This window comes from Mytilus californianus, unplaced genomic scaffold (genome assembly GCF_021869535.1).
Source record: "Mytilus californianus isolate M0D057914Y unplaced genomic scaffold, xbMytCali1.0.p SCAF_14, whole genome shotgun sequence".
In the NCBI taxonomy this organism is placed as follows: Eukaryota; Metazoa; Mollusca; class Bivalvia; order Mytilida; family Mytilidae; genus Mytilus; species Mytilus californianus.
This window is the reverse complement of record NW_026262626.1, coordinates 9,783,741-9,802,765: the sequence shown is the minus strand read 5'-3', so window position 1 is coordinate 9,802,765 and position 19,025 is coordinate 9,783,741. Positions and strand designations below refer to the sequence as shown.

General features: G+C 30.1%; 1 protein-coding gene across 1 annotated transcript in view; it reads left to right on the top strand.

The window, feature by feature from the left end:
• Positions 1-1,906: 1,906 nt before the first annotated feature.
• LOC127724888 (uncharacterized) overlaps positions 1,907-19,025 on the top strand; it is a 68,217-nt gene continuing 51,098 nt past the window's right edge. Inside the window, exons 1-4 of the mRNA XM_052231891.1 lie at positions 1,907-2,001; positions 11,225-11,292; positions 13,604-13,667; positions 17,776-17,934. Of these exons, the coding sequence (XP_052087851.1) occupies positions 1,967-2,001; positions 11,225-11,292; positions 13,604-13,667; positions 17,776-17,934 (326 nt within the window). The 5' untranslated portion in view covers positions 1,907-1,966. The remainder of the gene's footprint in view (positions 2,002-11,224; positions 11,293-13,603; positions 13,668-17,775; positions 17,935-19,025) is intronic.

The window sequence follows — 19,025 nt, the reverse complement described above, 5'->3', positions numbered from 1 at the left end:
ATCATGCTTCCACAATAAATCTCTACCTTTGTGATAACATTTATATATATATATATTTATAAGTTTTCTCCTGACCTTGACTGAAATATTTCATGGTTCATATTTTTGTAATACATTAGGTTTAAGACATTCAATGTATAAATGTAGTTCTATCATTATCAGTCCAACCATCCATATCATTTCAGTGTCAACTTTTGTACTCAATGTCAACATAAAACGATTATGAATGCCAGGATTATAGTGATATACCTACAATTTAAAGTGTCATTTTTTAATTCATTTTGTGGGTACTGTTACTGTCTCCTGACAAGAAATGTATACCAAATATCTTGTTAATTCATATTTTCAATTTATCTATCAATATTTACCTTCAATTTATTTATTATTCATTATGATTCCCATGGTTTTTTTTTCTCACTAATACAATGTTAAAAACCAATAGTTATATACAAAATTCAATTAAGTTTTATTATTTTGTTTAGTACATTGTATCATAATGCTCTTAATGGCGAACTTGAAGAATCAATACTGTCTTAATAGTTCTTGCATGTTATTATATTAATTAATGATTATGAATGATTGATGTATGACTTAGTATTCAATTATTCAGTCTTTGTAAGGTGATCTATTAGTTTTTCGTACCATACTTAGGAAATACTATGTGCCAATCTAAATACTTATTGCCTGGAGTGGTAAAAGTGCTGGAATAATGTCATTATCAACAATTTGATAACAGGAAACCAAACACCTGTAATTGTTTTGTTATAAGCACTGTAATCGTGGTGAATTTTAAAATTAAATTGGCGTTTTATGACCTAGGAAATTGAAAAGTCAACTAAAAATTTTAAAAATTGTTTTTGGAAAAAATCTTTTTAATGAAAATTTAGAATGCAAGGCAAAAATTAAGAACTTAAATGATGATTCAAGATTATTCCATTAGTTTATGTGATGTTACTATGAATTTATAGCAAATCAGTGTAATTTTTCATGGAAGGAATATTTTAATTCAAAAAAGTTTCTTCATGTTTCAGAACAAAATTAACATAGAAAAGAGGGTGATTATGTTTTACAAATGGACACTGATGAGGATTATGAAATGAATTCATCGGGAGAAGATTTTAACCATAGTCAGCATTTTACAGAGGAGGATTTATTAGACAGCCTTTTTCTAACATGTGACGTAAAGAAAGCAGGAGTTGTGCCTGTTACTAACTTGATTGAATATCTTAAATTCACATCTAGCGCCATAAGTGAGGTATTACTTGTACATTGTAGATAAACTATATTGGAGATGTGATAATTAATTATGTAGATCTATCTTAATGAGTTTGAAGATTTAGATATCTTTTTGAATGAATTATATACACCTTTTCTTCTATATTTTGTAAGGATAATACATTTAAGTGTTTTATTCCTGTTCATGGTAATTAAGTGCTTATTATATGATGGAAATAGCGAAAATATTGAAATGAAAATTAGTGTATCCAGAATTAATCTGCAGGTTTAGTTGAAAGGAATGAAGATATGAAGTTAATTTGCAGTTCTCAGAAAAGTAGGACCTAGTGTTCAGTCCACCACACAGCCCTCTATCTATCGCTATTCTGGAGCGCTCCTTGATCTTGTTTTAAATGTGTTCAAGCAATTTTTAAAAATACATCATGTATCAAAATTGATAATATTTTTATGTTTACAGTAAGTGAGTGATATTGAATGCAGGGACGGATCCAGTCATTTTTAAAAGGGGGTTCCAACCAAATGTCCCCATTCAAAAGCATTGATCATCAAAAAAAGGGGGTCCCAACCCACTTAACACCCCCTGGATCTGCCACTGGAATGAAACTGTAAAACTTATTAAATAGATTTTTTATGTACGATATGTTTTTAGAGGGACGATGACTTACAGAATTTAGAACATCTGTTTAATGAAGATGGAGATGAAGTCAATATTGTAACCTACAGACGAGTAATGTACCATTGGATTGATTCTATCCGGAAACGAAGGTTAGTTGAAAACCAGGCCTCATGACAAACTTCTTGACTTACAATATAAAAATAAGGAGATGTGGTATGATTGCCAATGAGACAACTATCCACCAAAGTTAAAATGAAGTGGATGAAAGCAATTATAGGCAACCGTACAGCCTTCAAAAATGAGAAAAAACCCATACCCCAGAAATCAGTCTTTAATAAAATTATTTTAAATTTATACATGGCTTATAAAGCCTAAGTAAAAAAATGTCTAGCCTGACAACATGTTTACTGGCCTGGACTGTAGGACTGTAGGACTTTTGGTAAATTGTGAAGACTGAAACCTTGATAGCTCAAGTGGATTTTGTTTGGGTGACAACTGACAGTTCTAGTCAGTATGGAGAGAAAATTTATTTTAAGAAAGTAAATGTTTATATGTAAGAATAGTAAGAAAAAAGTCCTGTCCACTTCATGATACACATGTATAATATTTGTTTTCCTGTGCACACAACACATTTAGAATGATTATGGTACTGTTCCGTAGAGATAATTCAAGTTTTTCATCCGAACTTAGCCCAAATGTTTTAAAAATTTTAATTAACAAAACATAATGTTAGTTTTTAAGAAGTTTTTCATTTATTACAGAAACAGTGAGGCATAAAATAAAAAAAAATTCTTGTCTGATAGAATTAAAAATAATGAATGGTTGAAACTAATGGGAATAATTTTAACATATTAGATAAATGCTAAGTAAGATTTTTGTTGATTTGACATTTAACTAGATATTTAAGCCCTTGTTTATTATACACATGAAAAAAAATGTTTTAGTTTCATCAAGATAGATACCCAAACTTTTGTTAAAATTATAATCTGTCATGCATCATAAACTACATGTTAGTTAAAATGTTGGGGAATTTGCCATTTAAATTCAAGAGTTATACTCACTATTATCTGAAAAAAAGTGACTTATTAGGTTTCCAAATGATAATAAAGTAAGGTTTGATTTAACATTTTTAAGTTCTAATACATTTTTGTTAATATAAATGTCATGGCTTATTTAAGACAGCTAAATTTGCTTCTTGTTTACCATTAAACATAAGACTGTCCAGTATTTTTGGGGACTCCTGTTATCCTTTTGATGTATTGTGTCATATTCCTAAAAACTCCTATGGTCTAGGCCTGCTGCTAGAAAGGGTATCTGTGATTTTTGATTTTAGTTAAAATTGTTAAGAGTTATCTCCCCTACTTGAATATTTGTTAATAAAAAAAAACAAAAAAGTGTAATTTACATTTAAAGACCAAAGCCTTACTAGATGCAAACTCAGAAAATATTTGATCTAACTAACCATTGGTTACATTCCTTAATTGGGTTGATCGATTGATAGCTGTTTAATTAAAGATTAAGCATGTATCATTCTAGAAACAAAAAATGTATAACAACTATATAGAGTATTATGTAAATTGGAAGTTTTATAAAGGCTATATATTTATGATACTTATGAAAAAGTTACATATATTTAGCCTAAAAAAATTGACTTTGCTATGGATGTAGTGAGCTCCCAAATATGGCATGTATATATGCAGTAGTACAAACAATATATAAGAGAAAAAGTTATTTCACAATCTTTATTCAGTTTCTATCATATTTTTTCTTGACAAAGTAGAGGGCACTCTTCTTAATTCTTTAATAATTTTAATCGTTAATTACATGGATGTTGTTATTCAGTTTAAATTATGTTTTTTTTAAAGAGAATCAAATATTTACTGATTAATATCAAAATATAATGCTTCATGACAAATTTATCGTCGCTTTGCATATTGAGGTAAGAAGTCTGAAGCGTAATCTGTTATTTGTAAGGATTTTTTGTTATAGACAGCTGTCAGTGTTTTCCTTTAAATACATACGTAATTCTGCATACTCTTACTGAATTTGTTTGTGATTTATACAATCTGTTTCAATTTTTGGTTACTGATTGATAGAAGGTTCAGTTATTTTCCTTAGTTATGTACTGTAAACCAACTTAATTTTTGTATACTTTTATTGGTGCTAAGACCTTTCTGGTCAACTTTCCAGAAATTTATTTTCGATATAAGATCCTTTTTGTAATATTTGCAACAACTTATATTCATTTAAATTTTCTACTCTCAAAATCTTACAGTATTTATTATAATAACATGGTGCATAATGGTCATTTTGTATTAAGTGGCAGAATAACTTGATATTTGGTCAGCAGCTAAACAGTCAGATATATTACATGTATTGTGAGCACTTATAGGATCTGTCATATACCATGTATACCTTCTTTTTTGGCTATATTTTAAAGTTGGATCTCTCTTAATATAAATAATAAATAAATGTAATCTGAGTTTTTTTGTTTTTTTTTCATTTTCAATAAACACTGCAACCTGTTCTATAAGTGGAAATTGATTTTGGTTAAATGGTTTATTTATGGGTTTAGTTTGTTAAATTATTGAATATGAGCATATCATTTCATCAGTCTTTGAATGCATCTTTTATACCCTTTACATCATAGATTTTATTCTAGAATCTAGCAGAATAAACAAATGCTTTCAACCTTTCTATATACATACAATTTATCTTGTTAATGTGGTTCAACATTCTGGATTGTATACCACTGGCCATGGACGTTAAGCAACCAACAATCAATAAATCTGGACTGTATATAGTTTCACTAGTTCACATAATTCTAGTCTTATTTTTGTTTTTGGTTATATTGAGTAAGGGGCTATGTTAATCATTCTGTTCATCTAACAAATATATCTATCACACTTTCTGCAGGTATTACTGAATAGAATGAATTCATATTTGATCAGCAGTCTTCACTCTTAACCACAGGCCCAGCAGCCAAGGCTTGTAAAATTGCTTTCGGGCCTGTAAAAATAATCTCTACAGGCCAACAGAATCTAACTAAAATTTTCCAAAAATTGAGAGCTGGGCCTGTAGATTTAAAAGTTTATCATGAAGACTGGATCAGCAGTTGTAACTTGTTTTGTCAAACACCTTCTTCCTGTTTGTTGATCATGATACTTTGAATTTTCAGTATGTTTAATGAACTTTAAAAAAAAATTTGTAACCCTTTTCTCTTAAGTATTACCATACAGAGATACTTTGTATTTAGTCAACCCCTTGGCAGAGATGAGTTGTAATGTCATGAATGTATGAGATCTGAGAAGAGCTATCAGAAACAGACTTCCTGTTTTCCTGTACTTTGAGTGGGGGTTTATTTAGCACAACAACAAGTGTAATTACTTGGTTTGTGGTTTACCTTCATTATGCAGGATCTTCTAGTGAAATATCATTTGATATTAGGTTTTAAGCACAATACATTTTTGCATGGAGAAATTTTGAAGTTTGGTAAAGATAAGTTATTGTTTGATGACTATAAGTAAAACCCATCCCAGAAACCAATAGTTTTGTCAAAATTTAGTCTTTTTATAACTGCTATGACATTGAAGTTTGACTTAGTGACCTCTAAATCAATAGAGGTATTTTCTTTTCTCTAGGGGTATTGATAAAACTATAACCACCCAGAATCAAAATTTCCAGATTCTGTCTTAACATTTAGCAACTGTAACCTTAAACTTTGGTAGTGACCTAAAAATCAGCAGGGATGTTTTCTTCCCAAGGGTCATCGTTAATCAAAGTTTCATTTAGATCTGATGAATAGATATAAAAAAAAAGTGTCTAAGAATCTAAATAATGACTCAAATGCATATGCCTTTCTTATTTATATCTCTGAATATCTTTTGGGTTTTTTGTTTGTTTGTTTTTTTGTCATTGGGTTTCTGTTTCATTTTTGTATTCCCCACATCTCCTTTTATTCATATTTATAAGAAGTTATTGTCTAGTGCTGTGTGTATACAACGGTTTACAACCACTAGATTTTTTAAGTTCTTTTCTTTTGTATCTGGGTAATATCTTTTATTCAAGTTTGATAAAGTCAGAATAAAGCTTATATTGTTTTGCCAATAATTTTTTTCTCTGGCAGCCGACATTGGCCAATGCAAAACCCCATTTCCTTGATTGTAATTATTATCACTTCTGACAAAACATCAAACATCTATTGATAATTTTGGTATAAGTAAACATTTAAAAGTATGTTTGGGTAAATGTCAAGTTAAAAGACCATGTGAAAACAAAAATTGGGAGTATTACCATAAAACATAAATCATTACGATTATAAATTTCAAAATTTTTATTTACAATATTATTTTTCTCATGTACAACTCAATAAAAACTTCAAGTTGTGGGAGTTCTACTAATGACATTACCACAACAATAATTTATGTCAAATTTACATGTTACGAATTCTTAATAAAACATTATATCATTTATAAAGAGGCTGATTATTTGATCAAAACAAATGACTGCCCTTTACCTGGTTTGCTGTAATCTTTTGAAAATAAAATTCCGACTAGATCAAGTGCTCTAAAATTACCTGTAACGGAAAATTTATGGCTTTTTATTATGTTGACAATTATAGTGATATTAAGGGCACTCTAGATTTAATAGGCCCTACAGTGTGAATGTTTCATGTAATATGGTAAAATGGAATCGGAAGAAATGGGATGAAATAACATCTTCATAAGGTAAACATCTTCAGAAAAATTAGAATAAGTGAAAACAAGAAAAAGAATAATTTTAGATCAAAATTATTTTTTTTATATTTGTTAATAATAGGTGGAATATTTTAGAATAGTAAATTTTACTGATTTTGGTATGAATATATTTATACAATCAGTGTTCTCCCTAGGGCTTAGCATAATGGTAATGTAATGATATATTGCTTGAATGTGATGTTATCTGAAATTGTTTTTCTTCTCATGCTTCTATAGCTAAATTGTGTTATTGATGTAATGCTAAAATTACTAGAAAAATGTTGGTATTTCAAGATTTGATGTTTACCAGAATGTTATATGAAATTTATGGGGATGACACTAAATTACAATAGTTAAAATTGTCCTTTAAAGGTTTTCATTAACGAAACACAGTTGAAAACAATCAGTTATTAATAAAATAAGAAGATAACAGTGCTGGAAAACTTTTAAGGAAACAAAGAAAAGCTCAAGAGCATTTGAAATCAGAATTCCACCTATAGCTTTGACAAGGCTTAGCGCTTTCTTCCTGATATATCTGGTACTTAGAATCCAATTTTTCCTATCAAAGTAGAAAACTGAACCAGTTATTTACCCTTACAGATTGATTTTGTATCAAAAAATGTTACTCTCTAAAAACCTTATATATTGGCGTTTTCATTACACCATGTATTTTAGGGTAACCAACTTTAGTAATTTAGGAGGCTAATTTAAAGTCATAAAAAGTGTTTTATTTTTTTCTTTATAAAGAAAGTCAATAGGTCATACTACTGCAATTTATTAAATGGCGTTACTAGATATGATTGTTATTTTTCAAATGAATGTTGTCCTTTTATCTTTTTTAAACCCTGGGATTATTTTTTTAAAGACAAGAGATCACATGGACAAAGGAATAGATCAATATGTTTTATTCAACATAATCTTACTATGAAAATATTGACTTTAGTAAATATAAGAAACACATTGAATTACACAAATGTATAAAAATTTTATTTTAATGAGGACCATAAAAAAATATAGACCAACAACAAATAAAGAAAGAAGTTGCTACTTTTATTTGAATTTAAAATCCATGTTTGATTTTTCTGGTTTATTGAATTTTTAATTGGATGAAGCTTGGCAGAGCTAAGTTATATTTATTTAACTTAATATATTCACCTATTCTATATATAAAGACAAACAAATATTGTGTGTAATAAGATAATCTGGTGGAGGCCAGGGTGGCAGTTTACCTTCACTGGTGGTTAGTAAAACTTTTTCTTTTAATATATCAAACAAATTTATTTGATGATATGGATAGAGATGTTGTATGATTGCCAATAAGATAACTATGCTCCAAAACAATATCTTGTTTTAGAGAATGATTGATAAACAAGTACTATCAAAAATTTTGAAAATTCTATTGTAATTTTTTTTTTCATTAAGTACACAATACTGAGTGGAGTAGATTGAAAAGAAAAACTTTAGCAAGAACTTTCATTTTGGTCATTTAATGGACCAGGTTTATGCTACATTTAACTAAGTCCTGCTTTGCAAAAAACTGATTGCATTTTGATGAAATTTGTTGAACTGCATGTGATATGTGTAGAAGGGAGAATAGATTTTAAACTTTTATCATCTTAACATCTGAACTACTTGCTTGTATACTTCATTCATAATAGGTTTATTCAGTTGATGATTAGGAACGATGAGCTTTTGCCATCACTTGGCATCCGTTGTCGTCTGTCGTCGTCTGTCTGGTGTAAACTATTTCAAACATCTTCCCCTCTGAAAATACTGAACCAATTCCAACCAAACTTAAGCTGAATGATGCTTGGGGTATCTAGAATAAAGTTTGTGTTTTATTTACTGTTTCGTCAAATAACATGGCCGCCATGGCTAAAAATAGAACATAGGGGTAAAATGCAATTTTTGGCTTATATCTCAAAAACCAAAGCATTTAGAGCAAATCTGACATGGGGTTAAAGTGTTCATTAGGTGAAGTTCTATCAGCCCTGAAATGTTCAGTTGATTCTGATAACCCATTGTTGGGTTGCTGCCACTAAATTGGTAATTTTAAGGAAATTTTGCAGTTTTGGGTTATTATCTTGAATATTATTAATGATAAAGATAAACTGTGAACAGCAAAAATGTTCAGCAAGGTAAGATCTACAAATAAGTTCGATGATCAAAATTGTCAATTGACCCCTTAAGTAGTTATTGTCCTTTAAGGACAATTTTACACAATTTGTTTATCATGTTTTCTAACTTTAAAAAATCTTCTCTGAAACTACTGAACCAATTCCAACCAAACTTAAGCTGAATGATTCTAAGGGTATCTAGAAAAAAGTTTGTGTTTTATTTTCTGTTTCGTAAAAAAACATAAAAATAGAACGTAGGGGTAAAATGCATTTTTTGGCTTATATCTCAAAAACCAAAGAATTTAGAGCTAATCTGATGAGAAGTAAAAATGTTTATTAGGCTCTGTCAGTTCTGAAATTTTCAGATGAATCTAACAACCCATTGTTGGATTGCTGCCACTTAATTGGTAATTTTAAGGAAATTTTGCAGATTTTGGATATTATCTTGAATATTATTGATGATAAAGATAAACTGTAAACAGCAAAAATGTTCAACAAAGTAAGATCTACAAATAAGTTCATATGACCAAAATTGTCAATTGTCCCCTTAAGGAGTTATTGCCCTTTAAAATCAATTTTTCACAATTTGTTCATTTAGTTTGCTTACTTTAAAAAATCTTCTCCTTTGAAACTGCTGAATCAATTTCAGCCAAACTTGGGCTGAATGAGTTTCAGAGTATGTAGTATAAATTGTATATTTTATTTTCTTGTACGTCAAGAAACATAGCCACTATGGCTAAAATGAAACATAGGGGTAAAATGCATTTCTTTGATTTTGAAGAAAATGTGACAGATACAAAGAACATTTCAATGGAAGTTTTAAGCCATTCATTAATATATATTGAAAAGCAAAAATAATCATTGATGAAAGATTTAAGCAAAAAATTCCAGGTGAGCAATTCAGGCTCTGGAGAGCCTCTTGTTTATTATAGAAATACCCTACTGTGGATTTATTTATATTTGTTGGATTTTATAATTACATGTGAACTACAAATTTAATTGTTCAGCAAAGTACGAAGTTTCCGTAGGACTGTATGCAAACTTGAGATCAAATATGCATGAAAAGCAATTTTTCCTAAATGCATGAAAATTGATGGATCCACATTGCTTTAAAATTCATCATTTTCAAGGGGGTCTGATCTCGGATTCCACTTATTGGTTTGTCAGAATCCCGTATCCCGCTTATTGTAATGATAGCGCTTGTAATTTCACTTATCCCACCGACTGCGTTTCCTGTTTTCACGCAAAATAATTTGACTTCCCTTAGACCCCAATGAGACCCACTTTCAAGCTTGTTTTTAATTGGGTGATTGTAGCTTTTTTCAGTTATGCAGGACCTTGACACCATTTTGATATCAGTTTCTTTATGTACATATTTAATTGATGTCTAAATTTCTATATACAAAAGTCTATATACATTATATACTTACCTCTTTTGGTCTATAGCTGATAAACATGTTGATTATCAACATTCTATTGATTCAAGGGCATAAATAAATGCAGCTATTTCCCTACATTTGTTTTACCTTTTATTGCACCTGTGAAATTTATCTCACAAAAATTAAATCTTATGATGGATATGAAAAAATCGTTTTCTACTTGATAAAGTTTAACTATGTTAAAGTGATCGTAGATATGTATACTATGATATTTAATGGATTAGTTTTATAAAATTCTGTCAAATTCATACAGACAGGTGTACTTTATATCATTAAATACAGTTTATGTTTATATATAATAGAGAATAAACGATATCATTAGCCATGTTAACTATACTGTAATATGTTTTAGTTTTTGCCTGTTCTCAATTTTCAAATGTCAATTATAACAAGCCAGAACTACCTTTTACCAGAAGTTTTGCTCTGCTTTGTATCCTTAAATGAATTCAAATTTTAATGTTGTGACTGATTATGCTAGGTTCAATGTTTCAGTTCATGTTTGTCAGACTTTCATCCTAAAATGTTAACGTAATATTTCAATCTTCCAAAACTGGAAAAAGCCTGGTGTTAAATTCGGTTAATTTAGACCATTGGTATACCTGAAAATTTCAAAAAGATGAAAATCATGGAAAATCTTCTATTTGAAACATTTGGTAGCATGTTTAAAAATCTACTTGAAAAATAGCAATTAACTCTACTTGTATTATATATTTTTTTCTTGTTATTTGAAAAAATAAAAAGCATTCTCCCTTTGTCATTAGCTATGAGACTGCTGACTTTAAATCACAATCAATCAATTTTATACACATATTATTATACTGATGTGTTATCTTCATCCTCCTGTAGATGCCATGGTTTCTTTGTATAACTGTTATGGTAGATAGCAAATCTATGTGAAGTTTAAGATATGATTGTCCAAGTTAAAAAAAAGTATTGAGATTGATTTCAGGGTTTGTTCATCTAGAACAGTATCAAGTAATTATACATATGAGTTTTGACATTCAATATTTAATAACAGAATGTTAAAATAGCCTTTTCATTCCAATAATTCCATGTCAAGTTGTTTTTGTCTTTTTTAAGTGGGAATGAATCTAACCAAGAAGATGCTTTGGAAAGAAGGTCAAATGGTCCTATGTGTTTATCAAAAGGTGAGAAAGATATTTTTAGTTGCAGCATCTGTCTCTGTATTGATTTATTAATGGCATTTGATAATGATAAAGTTTTATTTACCAATACTTCATCAAGTGCTAACAATGTTAATAAGGTATTGTTCTGTACAGTACCTGGGCGATTAAATAAACTTTAATAAAAAAAGTTTGTTGAAGTTTATCCAATGTAAATGGCATTTTGAAAAGCTGGTAAGAGTTTTCATTTACACTACAACTGGGTTTTTTGAGGGGAGGGGTTTATAAATATTCAGTTTATTGTTTTCATTTTCTTTCAAATTAGTATATTTATATTAGGCATGATAGGACACAATTTGGATTGTCAAGATTTATTCATGCTGTATAACTGAGTCGTCGTCTTGAATTAAGAATACTGAAAGTTTTGTGTTTTTATAGCAAATAAGAACTAATAATGTGACAATTTAAAATTTTCTGTTTAAGTACAATGTAGTTTCATAGGGTATTTTATTTTATATGTATTAATTTTCACTTCTCAAGGTGACATTGTAAAAGGCAATTGTTGGTAATGTGAGTGTAGCTAGCTAGCATCAGCTTGTACAAAAGCTAAAATTTGCTTTTTTATAGAAAATTTTGATTGTGCTTTAATATTATGGTATTTGGACTGTCAGAATTATGTGGGTCATAGTTATGATATCTGTGCTGTACAAAAAAAAATCTGAAATGCAATGCTCCCAAGAAAGCTAAATGAAAGCCTTTTTGCTGTGCAGACAAGTATAATTGTAATCTCATTTGGTTGAACAAAGAGAATTAGAATGAAATTAATATTTCCTGCATGAGTGTTTTCATTATTTGTATGTATAGATGACGTTTCAATATTTTCTCACTTTTGGCATTGTTTCATGAGAATTTTTGTCATAGTTCTTCATTCAGCACGATAAATTCAGCCTCAGCATTGTCATGCAGCAATCCATTTTATCTATGTTTTATTTCATTTTGATATCCATATCTTATACATAGAATACATGGAATACAGACTATTCTTTCCAGTGTCCTTTTCAATTGTATTTTGTCAACATAAGTTTTTTTTTTTTCATTTTCTTTCTAGTGAAATGGACAATTTTCAGAATTGTTTCAGAAACCCAACATTTACATTATTTATGACCCTTGTAATTGAAATCAAACAGAAATTATTTTTAATAGTGGGCTGCATATATATATAAAGACCAGATAAATGTTTAAAATCTTTTCAGGTCAGATTTAACTGGATATGTAGGAATTACGCCTAAACTCTTCTTGGGTAATCGGCAATTGTAAACAGGAATCCCTAAACCTTCCCAGTGATTTATAATTTGGCCTCTTTAGACATTTTAGTTGAATATTACAAAATTGCCTATTACTTTGGAAAACAGAGCTATCTACTTTTTCCGAAATTTTAATTAAAACTATATAGTCTTAAGCTTAAGTAGTACATTCTCTTTAAGAATTTATTTGTGATGTCAGATCTTTGGTATGTTGGTAAACAGTCCCAAAATTTACTCTTTACGTACTGTAAATTCAGAAATTATTGTGAGGATTTTATTAAGGTGGATAATCTGACGGAATGAGTATCGCAAAAATCAAAACTCACATTCTTATATCTGATACATATATCTGTATGCAGATTTTCCTGAAATCTCACTAATTAAGCTCACATTTTGTTGTGTCATGTCGAAATTGGGATAATAAATGCACACAATAATTTCTGAATTTACAGTATCTTATCTTAAACTTAAGTAGTACATTCTCTGAAAGAATTTAATTGCGATGTCAGATCTTTGTTATTGTGGTAAACTTATTCACAAATTTTCTAGACTCTTTACATATATGGTTCAGAAATGACAGAACCTTATCTGTTGTTAAAGACTGTTGATCTCTAAATGTTTTTTTTTTCTAGTTAATTGTTTGGTTTCATTCTCATTGATATCTACATGTACCCAACATCACCTTATATTACATACTAAATCGAGTATACAAATTATAGACATGATCATGATGATAGACACTTTATCTGTTGTTAAAGTCTCTTGATCTCTAGATGTTTTTTTCTAGTTAATTGTATTGTTTGGTTTCATTCTCATTGATATATACCCAACATCACCTTATAATCATACTTGGTCAAGTATACAATTTTAAACAAACATAAAATCCATTTACAGTACAAATTCTCTACATGCCTATACTTAGATGTTGTGTATTGAATTTGGCATCAGGTCAATGAACTAATTATATATAAAACCATGCAAATTGCCATCTAATTATCCTAAATTAATCTTAGTTTTGTTTCTTTTTATAGATATTTTGATTTTAAGAGGACATAACATGGATTCGTCAATTGTTGATACATTTGGAACAGATTTGTAAGTTAATTACTTTTTAAATACTTTAAGTTCAGAAATGATTGCAAGATTTTTATTATTGCGAATAATGTGACTAGGTGAGTATCGCAAGAAAAGGTCCTCACAATCTAATATCTGATACACATATCTGTATGCAGATTTTCAGAAAATGGCAATATGTAATTAATCTCACTTTTTGTCCTCTTTTAAAAAAATCACAAAAATAAGTACAGGAATTTACAGTATGCATAAAGCTAAATATCATTTTGAATTTTGAAGGGGCTTGGCATTTTACAGTACCTTTTTATGCCCCCACCGCTAGGCTTTTGGAGCATTAAATGTTACCCTTGTCCGTCCATCCCGAAAGTCCAAAATTGGTTTCTGTTCTCTAACTTGAGTTATGCATTTTATAAACATAAAAGGGGCCTCGGTGGCTGAGTGGTCTAAGTAGTTACTACTGTAATCACTAGTCGGTCAACACTGAGATTGTGAGTTCGAACCCCCCTCGTGCAAGTGCACTCTACTCCAATCTTAATTGACTAGGATTGTCAGTTTTCCTATCAAAGGACGGTGGTTTTCTCCGGGCACTACGGCTTCCTCCACCAATAAAAACTGGCCGCCACAAAATAGCCCAAAAGCGGTGCTTAAAAGTGGCGTTAAAACACCAAAAATTAAAAATCAAATATAAACATAAAAATTGCTGAATTTTTCGTTTCCATTCTCTAACTTAAGTTTGCCTCAACCAAATGTTATAAAACTTATACACAATGCTTATTACCACAAAACACAGATCAAGTTTGAAATTTGGTGGCATCACTTTTACCGTTCTTGAGTTATGCCCCTTTATAAATGAAAAAATTGCTAAATCTGTCCTTTTCATTCTCTAACTTTAGTTTGCCTCAACCAAATCTTATGAATCTTATACACAATGCTTATAATCACAAAAAACGGTCTTAATAACGTGAATCCTGCATCTGTATGTGGAAGATGACTCATGCATATTTACAAGCGTCTGTGGCCCATCGACACATTCTCCATTTATTTTTTTCTAATAGAGAGAATAAAAAATATTTAAATGGGTATTTTCTTTCTTTGTTTTTTTTTTGACAGTCATGTTTAGATTATTACTGTGGATTCATTTATTTTTGTGGTTTGAGGAAAATTTTATTATGGGGATATTTTATTTCAGGGTTTGGCCAAATAAAAGTCTGCTTATAATTATAAGCTGATAGAAATTTTCTACTTCATTGAACAATTAAATTTTTGGTTCACCTTTACCCATGAAATCAACAAATATTGGTATCCCATGAATAATTAATAATGAATCAACAAATATTGCTATCCCACGAATAATTAATGATGAATCAACAAATATTGGTATCCCATGAATAATTAATAATGAATCAACAAATATTGGTGAATAATTAATAATGAATCAACAAATATTGGTATCCCATGAATAATTAATAATGAATCAACAAATATTGGTATCCCATTAATAATTGATAATGAATCAACAAATATTGGTATCCCATGAATAATTAATAATGAATCAACAAATATTGGTATTCCATGAATAATTAATAATGAATCAACAATAATACTCCTTTCTAATAAAATAAAGGGAATTCCATTAAAAGTATCTGTCACAATTTAAGTGAGATGTCCATTAGGTTTCTCCCTACCCTGACACATGGGACTAGCATTTTCTTTATTTTGATTCTGATTAGTAAATTGTGTATGTTGATAGTCTGACAGTTTTCTCTCCTCAAAGGAGTAGGCCCGGTAAGACCCCTTTTTTGGCCCCAAAATATAGCAGTTTTACAAATTTGTTGAAATGTAAACTTTTAGCTATTTATTGGAAAGTAGAATACTTTTGTTCCATAAATATGGGCCAATTTGTCAATACAATGCACATGCATCAGGATCTAACATCATAAATTCATGCAAAATTACTTAAATCTTCACAATTTTAGCATTTGCGCTAATTTTAAGATGGTTTTTGTCTAAAATGGAAGTGGCAGTTGTGTTCAGACTTAATATTTAAATATATGTTGTATTTGATGATAATACATAACATATATAAAGGTTGAGACTGAACACGAATGTGGCCACTTCCATTTGAGACAAAAACCATCTGAAAAGTGATGTTTTATGGCATATTTGATAGATTTTTAACGTTTAAGCTTGAATTTTGGCGCCTTAAATGACCTAATCAGTTCAAATCTTTTACACAAACTAATTAAATCGACTGAAGTAGACACTAAGTGTTTAAAAAATGTCAAAAATCTTTCATTAGATGTTCTTCGAAAATAATGCCAAAACTAGCCCTTATCGGACCTTCTCCTTTCGTATAGCCTCCTGGTTAACAGTTAAGCTTGAAAAACTATCTTGTTCCTGGACTTTATAGCATCATATTCATAGCACAATCTACAAGAAAATCATTTCAGATAGCATCACATTACCATGATGCTAAAAGGCCCTGAGGCAAACAATGCTAACCATACAATAATCCTTTTCCACAGAGACCTTTTAAAACCTCATTGTACTTGTGAAATGTTAGTTTCAAATAAAGGAAAAGTTGAAGGCATGAATGGAAAATTTGAAGGCATGATGTAAAAGTTGTAACATACCAGTACTTTTACAGTGAACCAGTCCTGTTTATGAATAACTGGAACCAGTTGATTTGCCTTGACCTATCTATGTTATTCCCTGGAATATATTATCATCTGCAGAAAATTTCTTGTTGCTAAGTTTTATAGTGATCATGCTGTAAAAATATGATCAGACTGATATCTGCTTTTTATTATACCCCCACTTTATTATTATACCCTCACTTTAAAAAAGTGGGGGAATACTGTTTTACCTCCGTCCATCCGTCCGTCCATCCGTCCGTCCGTCCCATGTATATTTTTCGTTGTATCTTCCTCAGGAACTACATTACAAGGATTTCTGAAATTTGGTTTCAGGGTTTATATTAGTCAGCTATACCGTGTGATGTGTTTTCAGTTTCATCACTTAACAACTTCCAGTTTACCGTCAAGTATTTGGGCGGGGGTATCATCAGTGAGCAGTAGCTCACAGTTTCACTTGTTTTTCTTGTGAAGGTTGTGCCTATTCAGCAAATTGAAAATATGTTTTAATTTAGACCTCAGTTGTAATATTGTAGTATGTTCAAAATTATCATAAAAAGCATTTAAAGATGATTATAAATTGAGAATTTAATTTTGATACTGATATTTTTAATACATTTGTACCAAAGGAGGCAGATATGCATTGTACTGATTTACCGCTACATGACTGCCTGTTCCTCCCATGAAATTTTGGTCACATTTTTTCTCCGAAACTACAGATAAGATCAGTTTTTGCCCCTACTCCTAAAATCCATGTGCTTGATAAAGAAGCAGAAGATACTAATTTTTTAAGTCTTTGCTTTGACCAAGCTGGGGTTTAAACCCATGATTTCCCATACTCAAAACAAGATTGGTACCACCAGACCAATAAGAGTGATAACTATGAAGGAAGCATTTTAGATGCATAATTACACCTTATATTTGCAACATTTTCAAATAGAAGAAATAAATGATTTATCAAAAGGTTTCATCTTTCATTTAACATAATGTGATTACTGATGTAGTCTTTGCTAATTGTTGATAAAGATTTCCTACAGCTACTTTGTTTCAAACGTAGAAAATGTTGACATATTCATGGATTATTACTTCACAGAGATGACATGTAGGCTTTTATATAGAAATAGAGGATGTGGTATGATTGCCAAATGAGACAAATCTCCACCAAAAAGCCAATGATGTAGAAATTAACAACAATAGGTCGATGTACAGTCTTCAATAATGAGCAAAACCCATACCGCATAGTAATCTATAAAGACCCCAAAATGACAAACATATAACAATTAAAACATGAAAACTCATGTCCTGATTTATGTACAAAATAATAAACAAAAAAAATAAATATGATATACATCAACAAGTGACAACCACTAAATTACAGGCTGCTGACTTAGGACAGACACATACAAAATCTTAGTGTTTGCAGGCATTGTGAGTTTGTCTGATTAGTGTGGCAGTAAAGAATAAATGAAAATTAAAGATTGTTTAATATTTTTCAGTGACCCTGTTGATCAACAGAATACTATAGAAGACCTTCAACATCAGAACAGAAAACTAACAGAGGAAAACACAAAGCTAAGACAACAGATTGATGTGCAAGAGGATATTGTTACCACAAATCAAGTTGAAATCGATAAATTACACAAAAAGGTTAAAAGGTGTGTGTAACATATTAAAGTGAAATTGAGCATTGTTTTTTTGTCTGTGAAATGCTGCTTTGTTTAAGATAAGACCAAAACAAAATAGGTGTGATCCTGATTGCATGACAGTCCCTAATCTATAGGCTCCATTCCTAATTTTTTATACAAAAAAAAATCTGCAATTTTTGCTTTGATCAGAGAAAAAGCTCTTCCTTTAGCATATCCCAAAATTGTCAGGGATGGAATTAGCGCTATTTGTAAAAGCACTTTTGGCTATTTGCAACTGTGAAGGATAACAAACAAATGGCTGGCTTATATAAAAATTGCAACTTGTGTGCTAGTAGTTCATATGATGAAATGTAACCATAAACCTGATTTGAAATGTTCATGACAGTTTCACACTTAAAAATATTCAAACAATTGTTCAAAGAACACAATGCAAGTAGGCAAACAAAAACATTTCAACCTACTGGCCTCAATTTTTTTGGACCATGCAACTTACCTATTTTTATACGCCCGTCAAAATTTTGACGCCACGTATTATGGTATACAAATGTCCGGCCTCCGTCTGTCTGTCTGTCCGTCTATCTGTCTGTCCGGCATTCACATGTCGCACCGTAACTTGAGAACGACTTATCCAAATTTCATGAAACTTAACATAATTGTTTCTTATGATGGTCAAACAATCTGTATACTTTTTGGTGAGAATAAGATTAAAACTTTTTGAGTTACAGGACTTTGTAATTAAAACTGGGGGGTGTTTTTTTCACATGTCGCACGGTATCTCAAAAACGATTTATGATTATTGCTTAAAACTTTACACACTTCTCAGTTATATTAATTTAAAGATCTGTATACTTTTTGGTGATGATTCAAAATTTTATTTTAGAGTTATTGAGTTTTTTGTAAAAAAAAAAGGGGGGGAGAGTGTTTTCACATGTCGCGCTGTATTTTAAAAAAACGATTTATGATAATTGCTTAAAACTTTACACACTTCTTAATTATATTAATCTAAAGATCTGTACACTTTTTGGTGATGATTCAAAATTTTATTTTAGAGTTATTGACTTTTTTATTGGCCAGATCACTGAAATATGGCCAAACAAATA